The 16,900-nt window shown below is 44.5% G+C and overlaps 2 protein-coding genes across 2 annotated transcripts in view; both read left to right on the top strand.

Moving 5' to 3' along the window:
* The window catches only part of LOC121287789 (hemoglobin subunit beta-like), a 394,963-nt gene that overhangs the window by 214,469 nt on the left and 163,594 nt on the right, over positions 1-16,900 (top strand). The window lies entirely within an intron of this gene.
* LOC121287777 (hemoglobin subunit alpha-like) lies at positions 10,536-11,840 on the top strand. The gene is made up of 3 exons (XM_041205692.1): positions 10,536-10,708; positions 11,007-11,214; positions 11,515-11,840. Exons 1-3 carry the CDS (start codon positions 10,605-10,607, stop codon positions 11,638-11,640), a joined length of 438 nt encoding a protein of 145 aa, XP_041061626.1. The 5' UTR covers positions 10,536-10,604; the 3' UTR covers positions 11,641-11,840.

The raw sequence follows: 16,900 nt of genomic DNA, 5'->3' as shown, positions 1-16,900 counted from the left end.
TCATTTTTAAGTAAATACCCTGGTATGCCTGCAGCTCTTCCTTGCTAGAATCCTAGCCTAGCACCTTCTACAACACCCATTAGGCCCCAACTTCCTTTCAGGTTCTCCCCTACCCTAGATCTGAACTTGCATCTTTCTCTAATTTCCTTCCTATTTATGCCCGTTGTCACCCCAAGCTCATCTTGCCCTTAAGACCCACTTTCTGCTGTCGCTATCTGACTCTCATCAAAGTGTTGACCAACCTACTCCCTATTTGGGCCCCTTCATCATCTGCTATCGCTATCAACTCTCTCTCCACAGTTAATGTTCTTTTCACCTTCCAATCCGCCAGCAGTGCCTCCTCCTCAAAATAGCTACCCTTGACCCCTCTTTACTTGCAAATTACCAGCCCATTTCCAAACTCCCTGGGCAGAGTTTACTGCCTGTGAGGCAGGCCCAACCCAATCTCCGGCGGGTGGGGAGCCGATCCCTGCCAGAGAAGCGCCCATCCCCCCACTCACCGCCATTTTACATGGGTGGGTCTCCAGCATGACATCCGGCAGGAATCGCTATGCACTTCCTGTGCGTGCAGGGGGAATCACAAAAGGCGAGACTGCGCTCTTTCTATACATGTGCACAAAAGAGCACATATCTCCCTGAGGCTAGGTGTTGCCTCAGGGAGATTGCTGACACTTCTAAAAATATGAAAATTAGAAAAAAAAAATCCCTAACATGTCCCCCTCATGTGACAATGTCACATGAGATGGGACATGTTCATAATTTACATTATAAGCTTATTAAACTTGTTAAGTCCCTACATGAAACCCCATCCTGCCAGTGGATGAGTTTTCATGTCTTTTCTAGTTGCCACCAGGGCTCCTGGCCGACTCACCAACCTTAAGGTTGGACAGGCAGCTCCTTTAATTGGTTAAATGATCCTGTCAATGGCCTCAATTGGCCATTGACAGGTCGGCCCGCAGCTGATTTTGCTGTGCCCCCACCTTCCTGAAAATCTAAATAGGGCGGGGTGACATCGGGGGTTCCGCCTGGCGGCATCCTATGTCATTTTACGCGTTGGCAAGCGGGCCTCGCCCCCCCCCACCGCTCGCCGACGACAAAATTCTGCCCCCTATTTCCAAAGTCCTTGAATGTATTGTCATCTCCCAAATCTGTGCCCACTTTTCCCACATCAATATGTTTGAATTCATTAAATCAAAATTTGGTTTTTCCCACAGGACTGAAATTACCCTTACAAATGACAACTTATGTGAATGTAACGGTGGTGACCTATCATTCCTTGTCCTTCTTTACCTTTGATCTGGGTGACCATACTATCCTTCCCCAATGCCTGTCTTCTGCCATTGCACCGGTTGGCATTGGCTTCACCTGGTTCCAAATCCTATCATAGACAGAGAATCACCAGCAATGAAGTCACTTCCTGTTACTACACAGTTAACTCTAGAGTTCCCCAAGGGTCAGTACTTGGGGTCTTTAATTTCTCCTTTACATGAGGCCTTTCTGTGACATCATCTGACAACACATCAGGTGCCACATGTACAATAGTAAAACCCAGCTCTAGCTCAACACTGCAGCTCTTGACCTCTCCACTGCCTTTGATCTGTCACTCTGCTAGTTAAACATCTAGTATTGGATGAGCTGAAATTTCCTCCAAATAAATATTGGGAAGCCATTGTCTTTGAATCCCCCTCCAACATACTCAGTTCACTAGCCATCAATTCCATCCATCATCCTGACAACTATCTGAAGCTGGGCCAGGTCATTCACAGCCTCGGAGCACTGTTTGATCTGAGCTGTGCTGCGTATCCCTCATCATCTTCATCACCATTTGGGGAGGAAATCTGCCACCCTAATCTGATCTGGCCTACATGTGATTACAGACCCAGAACATTGCCCTCTGAAACTGCCTATCAAACCACTCAGTTACAACAAACTGCTACAGAGAAATCTAGTAAAAGAAGATCGGATGGACCACCCATAATCACCGGAAATTTCAAACGCCCAGTCGACCCTGCGAAGTTCGTATCATTAATATCGGGGGCCTTGTGCCAAAATTGGGAGAGCAGTCCCATAGAGGAGTCAGACAACGACCTGAGATAGTTTTAGTCACAGAATTATATCTTACAGCCCATTTCCTAGACACCTGCATCACCATCCTTGGTATGTCCTGTCCCACCAGCAGGGCAAACTGACCAGAGGTGTTGGCACAGTGATGTACAGTCAGGAGTCATCAACATTAACTCTGGACCCCATGAAGTCTCATGGCATCAGGTCGAACATGAGGGAGGAAACCTCCTGCTGATTACCACATACCGCCCTTCCTCAGCTGATGAATCAGTTGAACCCCACTTGGAAGATACATTGAGGGTGGCAAGAGCACAGAATGTACTCTGGGTGGGGGATTTCAATGTCCACCATCAAGAATTGCTCATTAGCACCACTATTGACTGAGCTGGCTGAGTCCTGAAGGACATAGCTGCTAGACTGGGTCTGCAGCAGGTGGTGAAGGAACCAACAAGAGGGAAAAAAACTACTTGGCCTCATTCTCACCAATCTACTTGTCACATCTGTCCATGACAGTACTGGTAGGAGTGACCACTGCACAGTACTTGTTCAGAAAAAATCCAATTTTCACACTAAGGATATGCTCCATTGTTTTGTGTGCCGCTACCACTGTAATAAAAGGGACAGGTTTATAACAGATTTAGCAACTCAAAGCTGGGCATCCAAGAAGCACTGTGGGTTATCATCAGCAGAGAATTGTATTCAGCCACAATCTGTAACCTCATGATTCAACATATTCCTCACTAATATTGCCATCAAGTATGGGACCATCCCTCATTCAAAAAGGACTGTAGGAGAGCATGCCAGAAGCAGTACCAAATCAAAATGATGTGCTACCTGGTGAACCAAAGCACACGACTACATGTATGTTAAACAGAGGAAGCAACATACCATAGACAAGGATCAGCGATCCCACAACTAACAGATCAGATCAAAGCTGCACAGTCCTGCCGCATCCGGTCATGAATGGAATCGGATACTCAACAACTAACGAGGGGAGGAGGCTTCACAAAACATCCTTATTCTCATTGATGGAAGAGCCCAGTATGTCAGGGCAAAGAAAAGAATGAGCACTTGCAATAGCCTTCAGCCAGAAGTCATGAGTTAATGATCCATCTCCAACTCCTCTTGAGGTCCTCACCATTATAAATTCATTCTTCAACTAATTCAATTCACTCCATGTGCTATCAAGAAACAGTTGGAGGTATTGGATACCAATAATGCAAGGGGCTCTCAGCAACATTGATGATGGAGGAAGTGAAATGAAGAAAGGGAATACACTTGGGATCAAAGGGGAAACATTAAATTGAAAAACAGGAAATTACTTTGCGAAAATTAATTCTTCAGGACATCACTGCAGGAGTTCCTCAGGGTAATGTCCTCAGCCCAACCATCTTCAGCTGCTTCATCAATGACCTTCCTTCTATCATAAGGTCAGAAGTGGGGATGTTTGCCGATGATTACACAATGTTCAGCACAATTCACAACTCCTCAGATACTGAAGCAGTCCATGTCCAAATGCAGCAAGACCTGGACAACATCCAGGCTTGGGCTGACAAATGGCAAGTAACATTCACGCCAAAAACCATCTCCAACAAGAGAGAATCTAACCATTGCCCCTTGATATTCAATGGCATTACTATCACTGAATCCCCCACTATCAACATCCTGGGGGTTATCATTGACCAGAAACTGAACTGGACTAGCCATATAAATACTGTGGCTATGGGAACATGTCAGAGGCTAGGAATCGTGCGGCGAGTAACTCACTTCCTGACACCCCAAAGCCTGTCCACCATCTACAAGGCACAAGTCAGGAGTGTGATGGAATACTCCCCATTTGCCTGGATGAGTGCAGTTCCCACAACACTGAAGAAGCTGGACACAATCCAGGACAAAGCAGTCCGCTTAATTAGCACCACATCCACAAACATTCACTCCCTCCACCATCGATGTACAGTGGCAGCAGTGTGTACCATCTACAAGATACACTGCAGGAATTCACCAAGGCTCCTTCAACAGCACCTTCTAAACCCATGACCGCTGCCATCTAGAAGGACGAGGGCATTAGATAGATGGAAACACTGCCGCCTGGAAGTTCCCCTCCAAGCCACTCACCATCCTGACTTGGAAACATACCACCCTTCCTTCACTGTTGCTGGGTCAAATTCCTGGAACTCCCTCCCTAAGGGCACTGTGGCTCTACCTACACCACATGGACTGCAGCGGTTCAAGAAGGCAGCTCTCCATCGCCTTCTCAAGGGTAATTAGGGGTGGGCAATAAATGCTGGCCTAGCCAGTGAAGCCCACGTCCCATGAATGAATAAAAAGAAATGTCACTTAGTGTGCTGTTAAAACCTCAGTTATCCCTGAAACCACAAGTTTTACTCTTTGCAAGTCTCGATCTTACTCAATGTTAAAAGTTAATGGGGATGATTTTCCCTGGGTACCTGGGATTCTAAAAAGTTTCCAAGAAGGCCAAGATAGGGTCTTAAACTGAAATGCTGATTTGACACAGGTTTGGCACAAGTTATTTTGGTTAAAGAGTCGAAGCTTACTCTAAGAATGGCCACCCAAGTTGGGATATGACTGCCTCATAAATTGACTGCACTCCATTCAATTCACATGTCGCACTCCATTCTCTTAGGTTCAACCCCGACTTTGTTATCAAAAATGCTCACGAGGATGGTGCTGTTATTGTCTGGCATTCTGACCTCTACCTCGCAGAGACTGAGCGCCAACTCGCAGACACTTCCTCCTACCTCCCTCTGGACCATGACCCGACCACCGAACATCAAGCCATTGTTTCCATGGCTGTCACTTGCCTCATCTCCTCTGGAGATCTTCCCTCCAAAGCTTCCAACCTCATAGTCTCCCAACCCTGGACAGCACACTTGTACCTCTTCCTCAAAATCCACAAACAGGACTGTCCCGGCAGAACCATTATGTCAGTCTGCTCCTGCCCCACAAAACTCCTTTCTTCCTATCTTGACTCCATTCTCTCTCCCCTTGTCCAGCCGCTTCCCATCCACACCCACAATTCCTCTGATGCCCGACGACATATCAAAAATTTCCAGTCCCTTCGTCCTCACTTTTCACCCCACCAGCCTCCGCATTCAAAGGATCATCCTCTGCCATTTCTGCCAACACCAGCATGATGTCACCATCAAACACATCTTCCCCTCACCCCCACCTGTCAGCATTCTGTAGGGACCGTTCCCTCTGGGACACCTTGGTTCAATCCTCCATCGCTCCCAACATCTCATCCCCTTCCCACAGCACCTTCCCATTGGAGAAGGTGCAACATCTGCCCCTTTACCTCCTCCCTCCTCACCATCCAAGGGCCCAAACACTCCTTTTAGGTGAAGCAGCACTTCAGACTGGGTGACCACTTTGAGGAACACCTTCCGTCTGTCCGCAAGCATGACCCAGACCTTCCTGTCACTTGCCATTTCAACACTCCACCCTGCTCTCATGCCCGCATGTCCATTCTTGGCCGACTGCAATGTTCCAGTGAAGCTCAACGCAAACTGGAGGAACAGCACCTCATCTTCCGATTAGGCACTTTACAGCCTTCCGGACTTAACACTGAGTTCGACAACTTCAGACCATGAACTCTTCTCCATCTTCACCCCCTTTTTAATCCCCTTTTCTTTTTTTAAATTCATTTTTATTTTTATCCACTTATTTTCATTTTATTAATTTATTCATTGTCTTATCCCCCTTTTTAAATCCCCTTTTTATCCCTTTTTCCTTTCTTTTTCTCCAACCACTGCCCCCTCCCCACACCCCATCCCCAAAAGGGCCATCTGTTCCTTGTTCCATGTTGTTCTTTCACAGAGTGCTTACCCTTGTTCTGCTATTAACACATTCTGCTTTCTTAACTTTAAACAACTATCAGCACCTCCTTTAGTCCTTACTGCTACCATTGACACTCCTGTTGTCTTTTGTCCATAAGTCCTTTGTCAGTCTTTCCTTAGCCCCCATCTAATTCTGGCCTTCTATCCAGCTGCTCCACGCCCTTAAACAGTATAAATTTCATCACATTTCTACTTCTCTTTAGCTCTGAAGAAGGGTCATACGGACTGGAAATGTCAACTCTGTTTCTCTCTCCATAGATGCTGTCAGACCTGCTGAGTTTTTCCAGCATTTTCTGTTTTTATTTCAGATTTCCAGCATCTGCAGTATTTTGCTTTTAACACAAGTTGTCTGATTGTGCTCATTAAAGAGGCGGTGTGGCATAATGGTGGCCAACGCTTCAACTAACAGCAACCAGCTGTTTGGGAGTAAACTGGCTGTGGATTTTGAGCACAATTTAAAGGTTAAATCTTGCACTTCTGCTGGAGGTTTGAAGAAGAATTTTAAATACATTGGCAGGTATCTGAAACATTTGATCAAGTCTTCAACAATAATCTATCAACACTTCTTCCAGAAATTATCTGAGGACATCACCTTGAAAGAGTAAGGGCTGTGCGGCTCTCTGGATAATTCTAAAATATAAGGTACAACAAATAATTGGAAGGACCAAAGAAATCTGCCAATGGATTGTGATAAAATGGTGGAATGAGCAACAAAATGGCAGATGGAGTTCAGTGTCTTTAAGTGTGCGATGGTACAGAATGGTTAAAAAGGAAAAGTATGTACTTTGATGGGAAGCAAGATGGGTGAGGTCAAAGGGTAGCCTGGCTTGGGCATTAACACTCATAAGACATTTAAAGCAGCACAAAAACTATAAATAAAAACAAAAAACTGCGGACGCTGGAAATCCAAAACAAAAACAGAATTACCCGGAAAACCTCAGCAGGTCTGGCAACGTCGGCGGAGAAGAAAAGAGTTGACGTTTCCAGTCCTCATGACCCTTCAACAGAACTGAGTAATATTAGGAGAGGGGTGAAATATAAGCTGGTTTAAGGTGGGGGGAGGTGGTGGGGGGAGAGAAGTGGGGAGGGGTGTGGTTGTAGGGACAAGCAAGCAGTGATAGGAGCAGATCATCAAAAGATGTCACAGACAAAAGAACAAAGAGCTGTTGAAGGTGGTGATATTATCTAAACGAATGTGCTATTTAAGAATGGATGGCAGGACACACAAGGTACAGCTCTCGTGGGGGTGGGATGGAAAGACTAACAGGGCATAAAAGGTATAGATTTCAAAATAATGCGAATAGGTGGGAAAAAAAAAAATCTGTATAAATTATTGGAAAAAACAAAAGGAAGGGGAAAGAAATGGATAGGTGGCGTGGATGGTGAAGGGGGTTCAAGATCTAAAGTTGTTGAATTCAATATTCAGTCCAGAAGGCTGTAAAGTGCCTAGTCGGGAGATGAGGTGCTGTTCCTCCAGTTTGCGTTGGGCTTCACTGGAACAATGCAGCAAGCCAAGGACAGACATGTGGGCAAGAGAGCAGGGTGGAGTGTTAAAATGGCAAGCGACAGGGAGGTTTGGGTCTTTCTTGCGGACAGACTGCAAGTGTTCTGCAAAGCAATCGCCCAGTTTACGTTTGGTCTCTCCAATGTAGAGAAGGCTGCATTGGGAGCAAAGAATGCAGTAGACTAAGTTAGGGGAATGCAAGTGAAATGCTGCTTCACTTGAAAGGAGTATTTGGGCCCTTGGACGGTGAAGAGAGAGGAAATGAAGGGGCAGGTGTTGCATCTTTTGCGTGGGCATGGGGAGGTGCCATAGGTGGGGATTGAGGTGTAGGGGGTGATGGAGGAGTGGACCAGGGTGTCCCGGAGGGAACGATCCCTACGGAATGCCGCCGGGGGGCATAATTTATATAGATTTTTCTTTTCCCACCTATCTCCATTATTTTTAAATCTATACCTTTTATGCCCTGTTAGTCTTTCCACCCCACCCCCACTAGAGCTGTACCTTGTGTGTCCTGCCATCCATTCTTAAATAGCACATTCGTTTAGATAATTTCACCATCAACACCTCTTTGTTCTTTTGTCTGTGACATCGATGATGATCTGCTCCTATCACTGCTTCCTTGTCTCTATAACCACACCCCCCCACCCACTTCTCTCCCCCCACACCGCACCCCCCACCCCCCAACCTTAAACCAGCTTATATTTCACCCCTCTCCTAATATTACTCAGTTCCGTTGAAGGGTCATGAGGACTGGAAACGTCAACTCTTTTCTTCTCTGCCGATGCTGCCAGACCTGCTGAGTTTTTCCACAAAAACTTTAAACCCGGAATTCCATTAGCTTTTTATGCCAAGGTACAGACTACAAGAGTCACAATCTCATGGTAAATCTGCACCGAATCTTAGGGAGACTGCTGTTAGCACACGGTATACAATTTTCGGCTCCATATTATAGGAAGGATGTTGAGGCAGATTCATTTGGATGCAACATTGTCTGGCAGCAGGAAATACAAATACAAAGAAGGTCTTTGAAAATTGAAACTGTTTTCATTTAAGCTGTGAAAATTATGAGGTGACTTGATTGAGTTACTTGTCTAACTAACTTCTCTAAGACTTTTCATAAAGTGAATATCTATCATTGGCATGACTGAGGGGAGAAATTATGAAGAGCTATGATATAAATGGGGCATGTGGACACTTAAGGGTTGTGAGGTGATATTGCTGATTTTAAAGGGACCATTTTCTTTTTGCAAAAGGATCAATAGCCAAAAGGAATTGACTTAAAATAATTGTAAGAAGAATTACACAGGATTTGAGAAAGTACTTGTTCACTCAGAGGGAGGGTGGGGTACTAGAAATTTCTACCTGAAAGGCTGGTTAGAGGCAGAAGACGCCAATATATTTAAAACATAATTCGATGTGCACTTGATGAGCCGGAACCTACAAGGTTATGGACCAGGAGTGGGATTAGACTGAATAGCGCTGTTTTGGCTGGCATCGACACAATGGGCCAAATTGTGGCACTCCTTCTGTACCAGAAATATTTCTATATTTCTATGGGAGATCATCTAGACAATGACAAGTAATTTCATCTTTTGCAGAACCGGAGGACAGTCCGGGCTTGAAAGGGGGTAGTTTCCAAACTAATCTGCAGAAACAATATTTCAGTGAGTGAGTGATTAATCCAATGGAAGAGACTCTTCAATGAAATGCTGCAAGCTGTTAGAATTCATTCATTCAAATGTAAAACTAGATCAATCAATTTCAGAAATTAACATGTTGGGATCCAATATGTGAGTAATTTGAAAAGTAATGGGGTAAGTATATAATACTTGGGAGAAAAAGGAGATTTTGGACTTTGCTTCCCAACCCTTTCCACCACGGCGTTTTTCCTCACCTCATGTCTAGGTGCATTGTGGGCAGAGATTGATTGATATGAATTGTCGAATATCATTATATCGTACAACTTCCTGGATCATAGAAAACAAACCAGATGGACCTTAGCAATTGTTAGATGAGAAATGACCTTGTTCTCTCTTCACTTCTAACCAATTCAGGATTTACCTCCTCCCAAATATCCTTCTCTTTGGTAAACACAAATGAGAAGTCCTTGTTCAGCATCCAAGCTTATTCAATAACCTGCCGGTAACTCAGTATCAGCTCCTCTCAACAGGAGCCACCTGGTATTTAATCATTCCTTCTTAGAGATTATTTGTAGAATATTTTACTGCTCTTTAATATTTCAAGATACTCTCCTCATAATTAGTTCGGCAGAGAGTGAGCATTACCCATAATGTTAACATCAAGCTGTGTGATGGATGCTGTTTGACACTGCCCTTTGGTAATTTAGCATCTTCTAATATTGTGGCTGAACACAGCATGGAAAGAGCAGATGAATCAACTGGTGTAAAAGAGAAATGATGTGGTATTTAATGTTTGCTGATCAACAGGCATTAAAATTAAATACAGCAATAAAAGTGACATTTTAGGCCAGTGTAATGATGGATATATCGAGAGAAGAGTTGTGTGTCTATTTTGTTTGAAGCAATCAGTGACATTTGCCACAAAATAATTGTGTTTCTGACAAGTGTCCCCTTTAACAATGAGAATACCACAAAAAGATTGGCTCACAACAAACTAAAAAGGGTTGTGAGTTAAGAATATTATTCTATGTTGACAGTAAGTAAAAGTGAATATGTCCAGTGGTGCTCAGCAGTGTTTGCTGCGGAGGTAGGAATCCAGACATTTAATGTCCTCTGATTGCAATTAATTGCTCACCTTACAATTAGCACTAACTCACACTAACTGCCTACCATCTGTTTTGCTATACATGCCGTATTTGTACTGGTCTATTATAGTGTATTTATTAACTGAATAATTTAAACCATTGAAACTTGTTTCAAATGAAATGTGCAGAAGGTGGAGTTTGGTAGCATTTCTCAAACTCGGGCTATCTTTGCTAACAGTTGCAAATGGAAGTGATCATTGGTTCTTTCTCACTCAATGTTGCATCTTATCATTGCATTTGCAATAAATCCAACAAAACGAAAAGGAGACCAGCAGCCAATCAGATAAATGGGGACTGGAGGGCGGGCCTAGGAGAAATGCAATAAAAACAGGCGAAAGCCGACCACGGACAGCTCGAAAGTGTTAAGACTGGAAGAGTAACGAGAGCAGTAACAATGCCAAGCAAACAATTCACTGCAGCCGACAGGACTGCGCTCGCTGAGGTCGGCAAGGTTTTGTCGCAGCATGCGGAAGCTTTCGGTGCAGAATCTTTGGCCAGGTAATTTAGTTAGATTTGTATTCTGTTCAATCCATTTTTGACGGGAATCTGTGATGATGAATATTTGATTTATTTTGTTCTAGAATCATGAGGTAAATGAAACGAAAATTTCTACATAAAAGCAACAACTTTCTAAAGCAGTGTTTGGTGGTTTTAATACGAAATAACATGAATCTTCCTGAGATTCCTTTTCCTTGTATTCCAGAAGAAACTTTAAATAGTCGAATTGGGATACTGGATTGGGCTAGGTATTGTAGGTTTCAAAAATGGAATAATGGTTTCTTTTATGTTCCTAAAGGTTGTTTCTAACTCATCCTGCATCCAAGATTTATTTCAGTGAGTTCACTGACTACAGTGCTGCCGGCCCTCGGGTCAGAGTCCACGGTGCTAAAGTACTCGGAGCTGTGGCCAAAGCGATTGGGCACTTGGATGATCTGCATACTCACCTGGAACCGCTTGCCGCCAAACATGGCCATGATCTTCTGGTGGATCCTCAAAACTTCCCGGTACGTATCCACTTCACAGATTCTTCCTGGTGTCCATCTGACCAAACTCTGATCAGAACTGTAATTGGACATTTCGATTGCTGCATTTCCAATTGAAATGTCAGTCTGTAAACACTTCAGGCCTGTACACAAATTTATGGCGGTAAAAGTATAAACGTCCGCTATTCATTTCTCATTTTTTTTAAAGAATGAGGAACAGCTTCCGACCAATACTCCATCTGGGGTGCACACTCCAAATCAGGAACTCCACAAAAATAGAGGGAGCGTTGTTTCCAATTCATTTTCTCTTTTTTTTTACAGACATTTGCTACATGTATCTTGGTAACCGTGGCCTGCCACCTGGGTGAGTTCGGTCCGGCTACCCACTGCGCTCTGGACAAGTTGCTTACTATAATTTGCCAAGAACTGAGCTCCCAGTATCGTTAGAAATGCAGCAGAAAGCAGTTTGATTCACATCCTTCAAACCTCTGTGTGTACCTTCCCTGCAAGGCAATAAATCCTCGTTCTTGTAAACAAACTTAATTTTGCTGTAGCTCCCACTGTTTAATCTAGTTTGCATATTTCATCAGTTTTTTCCATTTTCTAATTGTTACAGAGGAACAATAAACATTTGCTTTCATCAATGATACCTAGTCTGCTGCGTGTGATTTACATAAAGACATTGCACTTTAGAAAAAGGAAGACAAGTTTTTTTACTCTTAATTATTTCTACAAGTGCAGCCTGTACCTGAACTTTTACATGACAACCTAAGTGGGAAGAACAAATAGTGATGTAAAGACATTTTAGCAACTATAAAGCCATTGGTGGTCAAGCACTCGGAAATAAACAGATTTATAGCAGTACTTCATTCAATCAGAACTAAGAGTATTTCTGTTTTATGTGATCTGTACACAGAGACCAATGTAATAAAAGCTACCTTCATAACAAGAATTACATTTTAAATTTGTTTTTTTAAAAAAATAATTAAGTTAACTATTACCAAGTTTGCTTAGATAAAATTTAAAATGTTAACTTACTTGGTGCTTCATGGTCTACCAGTAGCTCCGTTAGAGCATTTCTTTTCTTTGATTAAGGGTTCATCTAAAAACCTCCCATGGCAATACCCAATTGATTCCGATATTTAAGTCTCTATTCTCTGGGAATCTTTCCCAGTTGTTCAGCATTCTTTCTTTAAAAAGAACACCCTGATATCACTCCTAAACTTCTCTTTCAGCCTGCGTTCTCCTTTCTAGGTGAAAGGTCTGAGGAATACTCTGGTACAAAATTTCAACACTCGGAGTCCAGATGCAAGGTTCAAGTAGTTCCTTTATTACACGTGCAGGGAGCAAACGCTGGGCAATCCAGGTGCTTCTCCACAGAAGTTCAAATGAGCAGAGTTTATTTATTTTTTTACTATCAGTTCCAGCTTAATGGTATTAGTTAGACAAAGGCCACAGCACACGGATTCCCCCCGCCGGTAGGCTGATAATTGTGTTCTTGTTCAGTAATTGCAGTGCAGAGACTAAGCATTGTCCTTTTGGGAGATAGTAAAGAATGTATGTTTGTTCTGTACAAAAGGTTTACAGGAGCTGACTGGATGTGGTTCGAGGCCATCAGTGTGAAATGGCCTTCCCCATTTCACAGAATCACAGTGCAGTTGAGGCCATTTGGCCCATCAAGTTTGCACTGACACATGAGAAACACCTGAACTACCTACCTAATCCCATTTACCAGCACTTGGCCCATAGCCTTGAATGTTATGACATGCCAAGTGCTCATCCAGATACTTTTTAAAGGATGTGAGGCAACCCACCTCCCCCACCCTCCCAGGCAGTGCATTCCAGACATACCCCCTAAACCTCCAGCCCCTCACCTTGAACTTATGCCCCCTTGTGACTGACCCTTCAAGTAAAGGGAACAGCTGCTCCCTATCCACCCTGTCCATGCCCCTTATAATCTTGTGCACCTCGATCAGGTCGCCCCTCAGTCTTCTCTGCTCCAACGAAAGCAACCCAAGTCTATCCAACCTCTCTTCACAACTTAAATCTATCAGCCCAGGCAACATCCTGGTGAATCTCCTCTGCACCCCCTCCAGTGCTATCACATCCTATAATGATCAAGATATCCCGTGTCCCTTTTCCTCATTGCAACTTTACAGCTGAGCCTTTTCTACAGGTTTTTAGCTTTCACGTAAGGCTGTGATTGTCTGTGTTTGATCTGGTGCCCGAGCTGCTGGTCCTGGCTGGCACTTTAAAATAATTCCAAATTATCTGCATCTTCAGTCCCCCCTTTCGGGTGCATAACGGTTAGGTTAAGCTAGCCAATTTATCTTTACCCGATGGTTCTGTCATGGCTCCAGTGGTACCGATCTGAGCAAGTCCTATGGGCCATGGCATCACCCGGACCTCTCCCCAAGTTTTTAAGCTTACTAATGCCCAAGATTCCTGTCATTCTGATGGTGCACAGCCAACAAGACGGGAGGCTGGGACCCTACTACATTAATATTGTGTTGTGTCCCAGCAGCCGCTGTTGCTCCTTTAACATTATTTTTGTCCTATGCCTAAGGCCTTCCTTCTTACAGATGCGACATGCTGCAATTCCTCACGCCAATGCTAACACTAGCTGCCCTGCGACGAGTATATAAGAGATTATTCTTATCCAGGGATGTATATCCACATTCAGCCCCCAGTCCCACACTTAATCCCACCATGTCGGATTTCTCAATTGCTCTTCCGTGTCATTGATTAGCCGTTTAAACACTGCCTGTAACACGTGTTACTGTTTCATCACCTTTCATAAGTCACCTTTAATCTTTGTGAGACTTTCGGGAATGTGGTGAATTGGGGCCTGCTTAATTTCCTCATCCTGTTCCAGGGTATCATGGAGTGCGTCGGAGGTGATGACTGAGACCTGACCCCTTTGTTGGATGTACACCATTCGTGTGTGTCCGATAGTAACCGGAAGCCGGGTTTAAAGCAGAAGTTGGGGGTGGTGATGTTGCAATGGAGGCTCTTGTATGTGTATGAAAGCTCAGTACTTGTCACACAGTATTTCCCCTTTCCCTTGTATCGAGCAGGTGTGATGGTTTTCTCTGTGAGTAATTTCTAACATACAACCCTCCGTTCGGTTGGATCCGCATTCGTCCAGCAGCCCCCCCCGTTCTGATTGGATGGGGGCAAATCGTGAGGATATCTTTCCTCCTGCACCTGCTCAATGATAGCCCGTGTATGATCTCATTCTTGTGTGTGGCTTGCATGTCTATAGGGTAGTACTGGAGGGAGTCATTGTCTCGAATTAACCCAATGTTCTCCACTTGGTACTGAGGATACGGGTCCATGTCTGCTGTGACTGAGGGGATTGCCAATACCTTGCCTATCACGTTCATTTGGTTTTTGGTGCACTTCTGAATCACCGGATACACCCTGGTCATTCCTTTCAATGTACAGGCATCAATGACGCCTGGGTTCTTGGCCATCACCCACAACCGGGCACTGTTGATCCAGCCCGGTACCTCCATCCTTTGGATCTGGGCCAGATTGTGCCTTAATTACCTGATCATCCACTGGCCGTAAGCGTGGCACAGCTGGCTTTTTTGGGTGCTGTCCTCTTGTCGTTCCTCCCTTTCTATTAATTGACAGTTTTAGCATGGCTCTCTATAACGTGTACACTTTCCAATAGAGATGCCACACTCTTGCCCCCTTGGGCCCCTGCCATTTCACTGCCCCTCGCTGCCTCATGATTCCTTTAAGATTTGAGACCTCGCAGTTGATTACTTGAATGTCGAGAGAGTTTATCAGGGAAGTCCCTGTGTTCACACCTGTCAGTACATTGTTAACTAACCCTCTCTTCTGGTGGTGGAAAGCAGCAGGTCCCCTGAATCTAGTGGCGCCCGTGGCGTTGACCACCTGATTAATCACAGTCTTACTCAGTCACTTGTATAGTTTTCATCAGGACACTTGGTTACTGCAATACTCAGGCAGTTGTATACCTGCCAGGTTCACAATTACTGGTACAAATTCATGTTTAACGTTATCAAACAATAGTCCACCGTCCATATACAGTACCAGTCCATTCTGTGGCTCAGGGGTCATGGCTGGGCAAGATAGTCTCTGTGGTGTCATTGTGTCCTGTGATAGCGAGGTGGTGTCAGTCAAGGGGTCTGCCATTGTTGTCAATTCCGCGTGTTTGTGCCTCAAGATCCAATGTCAGGTATCTGTCATTCCCAAGTCCTCCTCCCTGTGACAGTGACCCCAGTTGTTGTCCCGGGGAGTGAAGGTAAAAATTATGAAAAATCTCTCATACATTCTATCAAGACCTGTGCTCCCTTCCCATATATCCAGGATCCATCCGAACCATTACTGATCTGGAAGCATGTTGGGCCCTCGTTTTCCCATCGGAGTTCCATTCCCATATGCGAGCTCTGCCCTAGGCTCTCTCCATCGCTCATTCCAATGGATAGTTGCATAAACCCAGTGCCACACTTGAAGAGCATTGACCTTTCCATTGTGACATTCACACCTCCTTTCACGCAATATCCGTCGCTGACATTCTTGTAGTATAAGCCCATACCGGCCGCTGCTTCACGGATTACATTCTGTATGCTGGTGGCTGCGATAGCCAGGGCCCTGGTAATGATTATTGACACCCAGCTTTTTCCATCTTGGCGTGGAGGTTACCCAGTTATTGTCATTTCTGTAATGAAGCATATTGCTGGTGATCACCAGGGGTTAGGTTGTATATAAGAGGCAGCTTTCTCCTTTTCACCCCTCCTTGTACACAGCCCATGGTGACCCTCCCCGTAGTTGTGGATTCCCACTTTGTCTTTCAGATGGCCTGTCCTCCAGATTGGGAATGAATCCTAAACCACTTGGCTAACACAGTATGGACTGCTCATTGTCCGGTTTCCCCCCACTGCCCGGTAATTCAGTCTTTCTTACTCACATCATACCTTTACAGTTGCGACCAGTGATTCAACCTACCTTTTCCCTTCATATCGACGCAGGCACATGAATCGCTGGTCAAAATAATTTTGTACCATCCAGTCCATTTTGGTGCAAAACCTGGTTGGCTAGGGGTGATTTGAACAAACACCATGTCTCCAACCTCAGCTGGTGGTGACGGGTGTCCCCCCTTTGTCCTCTCTTCTGAATCCCTGATAGCCTGTTGGTTCTTCACTTGCTGTTATAATACCTTTAGCTGTCCATCCAATTGCTTAAAATAGTTTTTAATTTTATCTCTGATGGGTCCCATATCCTCACTTCTGGTGCCTATGCAAGTGCATAGCCATCCCGGTCATCAACTCATAAGGGGTTAACCCGGTTGTCCTGTTAAGGGCAGCCCTCAGTCACATCAATATGCAGGGGAGCACATCCACTCATCCCCTACCAGTTGCTGTGATTTCCGTTCCAATAGTGTTTTTTAATGTGTGGTTCATATGTTCTACCCATCCCTGAGCTTTGCAGATGGTAAGGTACGAGAAATTTCTGTTTTACCCCGAGCAGCTCACATGTCCTTTTCATAACACTGCCCGTAAAATGCGTTCCTTGATCCAAATCTATTTGTAAAGGGATTCCCCACCTTAGTACTACTTCAAAAGCGAGGATCTTTGTCACCATGGTGGCGCTGCAGTCCCTAGTGGGGAAAGCCTCCACCTATCTAGTGAACTGGTCAATTATGATCAGGCAGTATTTCTTTCCCCAGCTGTCG

Source organism: Carcharodon carcharias, chromosome 15 (genome assembly GCF_017639515.1).
Source record: "Carcharodon carcharias isolate sCarCar2 chromosome 15, sCarCar2.pri, whole genome shotgun sequence".
Lineage (NCBI taxonomy): Eukaryota > Metazoa > Chordata > Chondrichthyes > Lamniformes > Lamnidae > Carcharodon > Carcharodon carcharias.
Note: the sequence above shows the minus strand (reverse complement) of the source record. Positions and strands in the feature narration are given on the sequence as shown.

What these genes read in the sequence shown, in the direction of transcription:
- LOC121287777 (XM_041205692.1), top strand. Translation starts at nt 10,605, where the DNA reads ATGCCAAGCAAACAATTCACTGCAGCCGACAGGACTGCGCTCGCTGAG. An exon ending in GGTGCAGAATCTTTGGCCAG is followed by an intron (nt 10,709 to 11,006) that starts GTAATTTAGTTA and finishes ATGTTCCTAAAG; the next exon opens with GTTGTTTCTAACTCATCCTG. An exon ending in TGGATCCTCAAAACTTCCCG is followed by an intron (nt 11,215 to 11,514) that starts GTACGTATCCAC and finishes TTTTTTTTACAG; the next exon opens with ACATTTGCTACATGTATCTT.